General features: G+C 46.3%; 1 protein-coding gene across 1 annotated transcript; it reads left to right on the top strand.

Annotated features, from left to right (window-relative positions):
- Window positions 1-246: 246 nt before the first annotated feature.
- On the top strand, window positions 247-7039 carry Chst4 (carbohydrate sulfotransferase 4). The gene is made up of 2 exons (XM_020188217.2): window positions 247-652; window positions 5196-7039. Exon 2 carries the CDS (start codon window positions 5214-5216, stop codon window positions 6369-6371), a length of 1158 nt encoding a protein of 385 aa, XP_020043806.1. The 5' UTR covers window positions 247-652; window positions 5196-5213; the 3' UTR covers window positions 6372-7039.
- Window positions 7040-7341: the final 302 nt, after the last annotated feature.

Genomic DNA, 7341 nt, shown 5'->3' on the forward strand with positions numbered 1-7341 from the left:
CTTTAAAGGGAGATTATTCACTCTTTACTTCAAACACTCATGTCCTCCCAGAACATTATTTATTACCGGCTGTGAGGAGGGTGATGATGTTGGGTGTGACACAAAAGCTGAGAAATGTTACCTCCCTAGGGTGGAGTGAACAAGCAATGCAGAAATAAACTTCGCATTTTGCCCTTTGAGACAAGAATAAGACAAAAGAGTAAGGCTGAAAATCTTGTGGGCATTTTGGTTGTAACCGTCAGGCAGTGTTCCTGTCAGCCTCATCTGCTAGTTCTCCAGGGGTCTTTCTGCTTCCATGCTGCCCTAAGGGAGTTGACCATGGGGCTGCCTCAGAGAAGTCAATGTTCCGGAAGTGGGAGACAGCCTCTTCTCCCTGCTTTCTGCTCACTGGGAGCCTCATCTCCCAGTCCAGTCTCCCTCTGTTAAAGCTGCTAATGTCACAGCTTCTGGGAGCCTGTGTTTTCCCAAGCCTGTCTTCCAAGGTGAGTCCTTTTCCCAGCCAAAGGGCAAAGGCAGTAAAACAGATGGATATGCAAAATGCAAGGAGGAGGAGGAGGAAGCTGAGGGGGCGTTGGTGAGTCAGAGAGCAGTGCTCAGCCTGGCCAGCTGTGAGACTCTCAAAAGCAGTGGGGAAGCCCAAGCCATTAACAAGGTAAGAAGACACTCTCTCTGGGTGCACCTGCTATGCAGCCTATGATCCCAGGGCCACTGGAGCGGAGTATCAGATAACCTCTGGCAGCTAAGCTAAGGATTTAGATGGCTGAGGAGGGGGGATAGTGAAAGGTGGATGAGATCTGAGTTACCGAGGGAATTTTCTGGAGAAAAACACAAACCAGTAAGCAGCTTCCCCACTGGCTCCATTCATTAAAGATCCAAAAGAGCCTAGAATGTGGGTGGTTCTGTTCTGATGTAAATTTTTTAGCCAGTCCACTGGCACATCTGATCCCTTCAGGAGTTCAAGTTCAAGCTTTGGAGTTCAAGTTTCTGTACTGCCCACAGCTTCTCTGCTGTTCTCTGCTGGGGAGGGGAGATAGGAAGTAGAGGGAGCTGCAGGTTTTTTCCAACTCAGGTGGAATGGAATGTGATCATAGAAAAACTTTCAGACCTGGGACCCAAAAGCCTGGGGCTCTGATCTGGGCAGGGTTATTACAGATGAGGAGTCAATTGATCAAAGTCAGTTTCTTTATTCTGAAAAATGAGAAACTGGATCATCCCAGTCCTGCATGTCTAACTGTATTGCTTTCACGACTGCCCTTCAAAGGAATCTGTAAATTGGGAAATACCATGCAGATATAAATAGGAAGTTATGTGGGCAGGAGATGTAGCTCAATGGTTTGGTGTTTGCCTAGCATGTGCAAGACCCTGGGTTAGATCCCCGGAACCACACACACACACACACACACACACTCACTCACACACAAATAAATACGAAATTTCCGGGCCGGTGTATCAGCTAAGGTAGAAGGAACTTATATTTTGAATGACTTTGAACTTCTTATTGGAAATGGAATAATTTTCTATGTATGAAATAAAAACAGTAACACTTTGCCCAGCCATCCTTCCTGGGTCAATGAGGACACCTCAAACAGTAAAACATGCTCTACAAATGTTTGGCCGTTTGTTGTAGACATTTGCTGAGCACATGGTACGTGGGGCACCATCACTGGCACTCCAGGTCCAGCACTGGCAACCTCAGTCTAATTAGTTCTGTGAACAGCCGTTGCCCTGGTGCTTGGCTCTGCGGATTTCCCAGATCAGTGATAAGGCTGGTGTCCTTATCACTCTCTCTCTCTCTCAGTTTGTGCAAGGTTATCTTCTGCCATTTCTAATTTCCGGTTGCAGGGGCATAATCTCATTGTGGAATCTAAATTAGGAATTCACCAAGTGACTGAAATCTGGGCTTCTTAAATTGGTATCTGTTTGGTTTTCTCTCAGGATTTCCCATTTCGTTTCTAAAAGCCTAACTCAGCCCTCTGCTATCTGGCTGCTATGTGAAATCCTGGTCCTGGTGCCTTCCTGGTCCCTGTAACTTCACAGGCTCTTCCTTACTGCCATCCCTTTGGTGATACTTTTCAGGACCCTAACATTATCACAACTCTTTAGTGATGGGCTGTCCTTTGGGCTCCAAGATGTTGTCAATCAACCATCATTGGCACAACAGGTGCTCAAATTAATTTTTTCAGTGGGAAGGATGGGATGTGCTGAGTTTGTTTTCTTTTGCCTTGTTCACCTAGTAACTGAGCTAGTTAGAGCAAGGGAGCCAGTAACTGGCAATGGGGATTTTGTTTCTTTTTAATAAAAATTTTCTAAAATTTTTTCGTGGATTTTTTTTCCCTCCTGGTTTTAATCACCACTGTTCAATGTAGGAGCTCTTGTTAGAGTGAGGTTAACTGTGCTAAATCACATCAAAATGAGGTATCTGACTTTATCTTGATGGATGCAACTGAGAAAGGATTGGTTATATGCTCAATACTCAAGGGAGCCACCTAAATCTTAATGACTGATACAAAAGACTGGGATTATAGGTGTGAGCCACCATTCCGAGATTGTTTTTGAGATAGGGTCTTGCTAACTTTTTGCCCAGGATGTCTTTCAACCACAATGGTTCCATCTCCATCTTCTGGATAGCTGTCCCAGGGGTTTTCAGCTTTCCAACAATGACTATGCTATGTCCCACACTGGAATACTTCCTGACTTTTCATTTATTCAGCAAAATCTTTCAGGAGCCCTAATCACTTGAAGAATTACAGTATGCTTGAGGAGCCTCAGCAGGGAAAAGGAAACTTCTCAGTTACACACTTCCATGCCAGAATGCCCAGTCTGCCATCTCTACCATGGTTAGCAAGACCCTATCTCAAGAACATCCACCTCCACTGCAGACGGCAGTCTCTACAGGGCTGAGCTGTGCCTGACATCCACTCTCAGTGTTCCCTAGCTGTCTGGGCAGCCCCACCACGTGTTGTCCTGAGTCCAGTCATCAGAGATGGGACTTACTTCACAAAAGCCTTCTCTTTCTGGTCAGGTAACATGCTCATGGAAAGAAAAAACAGAGAAGAAAGTCAGAGGGTTCCCACAGGAATTCGTCAGGGCCATGATAAAAACTAGGGACAGTTTGGAGGCCCAAGTCCGGCTTATTGAGAGAAATGGCCTGAGCCCAGGAGCAGGTGGCACACAGGAGGGCACATGGAGCCTCACAGGATAAAGTTAGTTAGCCCAAAGCTGCGATGCAGGTAGGGAGGTGCACCCTGAAAGGTCTGCTTTCCAAATCCACAGGAAATGTTAGCATGCTCCTAAAGTGATTACAAGCCCTGCTTCTAAAATTCCACCACAGTCTCCTTAGAATTGTACACAGGTCAAGTTATTCTCTTTTTGTTTTCCAATCCCTGTTGCTCCATTGTTTCCTACATTTGTTCCAAAGTTTTCCTCATTCTCCTGTTGCTCCTAGGAGAAGCTCTCTTGCTCAAGTGTTATCTTGTGTCTCTGGGGAGTATGGGTAGGGAAGGCATCCTTGGGCCGCTATTGACAATGGTGTAGTTTCTAATCGTTTCCTCTTGTACGCAAGTTTTAGGAACTAGTTGCTTATCTTAGCGGGTCCTCTTCTATTCCACAGAGCCAGGACTACAACGCAGGAATCACCCTTCATTAAGATCACCCTCCACCACTACCCCCCACCCCACCCCCGACAATAAGGCAGATAGCATAGTGGGTTTTGGCCACAAAGAAAAGGTGATCCTCACTGGGTCCTTTTGGCACACGCAGAGGAAAAGCATTGTTGTAATGAATGGAAGGCGGGTGTGGGGGAGGGGTGGTGTTTCTGCACTGCCACCCAAGGTCTGGCTTGGGTCATTTATACACTTCCCAGAAGGTTCAGGGAACTTCCAAGGGAAGCCCATGAGCTGGCAACACATGTTCTACCTTTTGAGGAAGCAACTTATAAACTCCAGGAGACACATCTGTGACCCAATTCTTCCTCCAAAATCTACTCTCAAATATCTCTGGCGCCCTGGATATAGAGAATGGTATATGATCAGTTTGAAGGCTTCAGGGCTCTTTCCCAGAATCTCAACTGATACCCAAGTTATGCATGCACATACCCTTTGACTCAGCAATTCCACTTCTGGGCATTTATCTTTTTTCTTTTTCTTTTTTTCCATACTGAGGCTTGAACTCAGGAACTACTCCTTGAGCCACTTCACCAGTCCTTTTTGTGATTTTTTTTTTTTTGAAATAGGCTCTCACAAACTATTTGCCCAGGCTGGCTTCAAACCATGATCCTCCTGATCTCTGCCTCCTGAGTAGCCACCAACACCCAGCTTCTGGGCATTTATCTTATACACATGTACATAACATGAAGGTCATTACTGAAGCATTTGAAATGGCAACAGTTGGAAACAATCCAAAAGCCCACCAATGAGGAAACTGGTTAAATTAACTGTTGTATGTCCATACAATGGAATTCTGTGTGGCAAAAAGGAACAAGGAAATGCTTTATGTACTGCTGTGAAATCTCTCCCAAGATGTGTTGACAAGAAAACAAAGTGTAGCCAACTAGGGATAGCTTACTATTTTTTGATGTTTTCAAGAGGGAAAACATTAAAGATATATATACATTTGCATTTTATTGTGTTTGCATAAAGCGACTGAAATAACTAAAAAATGAACCCAGCTACTGTGTAGGAATAAGCTGAGAATTGGGCAGGTGTGGGGCAGAGATAGACTTTTTACTGTATACTGATGGCAATATATACTAGCCATTAGAGCAAATAGAGAAGCACCAAAAATAATGGAGGAGGAGTGACAAATGGCCTCACGCCAGCTTATTGCTGGGTGGCACATCGCTCTTGGTTTCAGAAGGATCACAAGGCATTGAATCAATTTGGTCACACTGAGCCTGATCTTTGCTTGTGGTGGCCTGTGTGAAGACAGGTGCCACCAGGTTGCCACGGTGGAGTTGTTCCCTTATGGTGATTGAATAAGCTGAGTTCAGGTTTCTTGGTGGTCTGATGGACAAGAAACACCTGAAGGGAGGAATTAAAGACCCCAAAATACATAGAACTTACCGATATATTAACTTCAGAGGACAGGAATTGACCTGGAGAGGGGACTGTGCAAATGGTTCCTCCTTGGAGGGGGTCAGGGAAGAGATGGCTTTGGCAAGACATCCTAACTCAGGCCCTTCTGCTTGTCCTTACAAGGTCTACCACTGTGGCACAATGATACTGCCCAAAAAACTGAGTCTCCTGCTCTTCCTGGTTTCCCAGATGGTCCTCTTTTTTCTCTTCCTGCATGTATATGACATCTCCCTGTCTGTGAAGGAGGAGCCTAAACCCATGCACGTGCTGGTCCTGTCTTCCTGGCGCTCTGGCTCTTCTCTTGTGGGGCAGCTTTTTGGGCAGCACCCAGATGTCTTCTACCTGATGGAGCCCGCCTGGCACGTGTGGATGAGCTTCACACACAGCACTGCCTGGAGGCTGCACATGGCAGTGCGGGACCTGCTGCGTTCTGTCTTTCTGTGCGACATGAGCGTCTTTGATGCCTACATGAAGCCGGGTCCTCGGAAACAGTCTAGCCTCTTCCATTGGGAACACAGCCGCGCCCTGTGTTCGCCACCTGCCTGCAAATTCTTCTCTCGCGACACGATCATCCCGCACACGCACTGCAAGCTCCTGTGCGGGCAGCAGCCCTTCCACAGCGCGCAGGAGGCCTGCCTCTCCTACAGCCACGTGGTGCTCAAGGAGGTGCGCTTCTTCAACCTGCAGGTGCTCTACCCGCTGCTCACCGACCCCTCCCTCAACCTGCACATCGTGCACCTGGTGCGCGACCCCCGGGCTGTCTTCCGTTCCCGGGAACACACCTCGGCAGAACTCAAGATTGACAGTCGCATGGTGTTGGGGCAGCTCTGGCAAAACCTCAAGGAGGAGGACCAACCATACTATGTCATGCAGACCATCTGCAGAAGCCAGCTGGAGATGGTCAAAGCCATTCAGACCTTGCCCAAAGATCTACAACAGCGCTACTTGCTCATTCGCTATGAGGACCTGGTCCGGGCCCCCCTGGCCCAAACTTCGCAGATGTATGAATTCGTAGGCTTGGACTTTTTGCCCTATCTCCAGACCTGGGTACACAACATCACCCGTGGTAAGGGCATGGGTCAGCATGCCTTTCACACAAATGCTAGAGATGCCCTCAACGTCTCCCAAGCCTGGCGCTGGTCCTTGCCTTATGAAAAGGTTTCACGACTTCAGAAAGTCTGTGGTGATACTATGGATTTGTTGGGCTACATCCAGGTCAGATCCAAAGAAGAGCAGGGGGACCTGTCAATGGATCTTCTGACTCCCTGGAGTTCCTCTGAGCAAGTCCAAGAGGATTGAGGAGGCCCTGTCCCCACCTGGGCCTAGCCTCAGCCACATTCTCTGAATGCTTCCCCACCTTAACTGTGTCTCTGTAGGTTTCCATGCTGGGCGTGAATTGTGACCACACACTCTCACACAGAGGAATCTTTGTGTCTGTACTCCTGGCTACATTTGATTATAGCCAAAAGGCACAAAAGTCTAGAAAAGACTCAGGAACCTTATGTGAACAGAACATTCCATCAATGAAGCAGGAGTATTGCCTTCCTTCTCTTCTTGACTCTCCTACCTGTTCATACCTCAGACTTTGTGGCCTGGAGGCCTATTAGACACCAAGCAGTATCGATGGAATACGTACATAAACTTCCCTGTCCACATCTCACCCAATGTGAAAGGGAGAGACAGTAACAACCAGGGAAATGGGTCCTTCACCAAAGGACTTACCTTCACTTTTCACAGAGACATGAACACTGAGCCCTCGGGGTTCCCAGTGGATTAAAGGACAAAAGAACGAGGTTGAATGCTTACCTGTGAGTTTGGCCATAATAGCTACAAGTTACCACAGACACGAAATGAACTCCACAAAAGGGCAACTCTTAAGTTCAGGGCTCTATTTGGATGTCACTTCCTATCAGTATTTTCTATCACATGAAAGACTTTGATTCATTAATATTAAAATTCCAAAATAAGATTGTTTGGAATGTCCCATTTTATTCTTTCTAATGATCAACAGTAAATGCTCATTCTTGTAGGATCCTACTCTAAGAACATAGTCTTCTTTGTAGAGTCTTTTAGACTCTTGCTACTGTCTATCACCCATGTATATAAAATATTGCTACAACAATGTTTGGTGTCACTAAGTTTATATCATCTTAAGAATTGGTAGAAAGTAGACAACCAGCAACAAAACCCTTTCTTTTGTGAGGTATAAGTTATACTGATGCTACATGCATTATCCTAGGATCTGAGCAAATAATTCTTTTCCTCTGAT

This window comes from Castor canadensis, chromosome 15 (genome assembly GCF_047511655.1).
Source record: "Castor canadensis chromosome 15, mCasCan1.hap1v2, whole genome shotgun sequence".
NCBI classification, from domain to species: domain Eukaryota; kingdom Metazoa; phylum Chordata; class Mammalia; order Rodentia; family Castoridae; genus Castor; species Castor canadensis.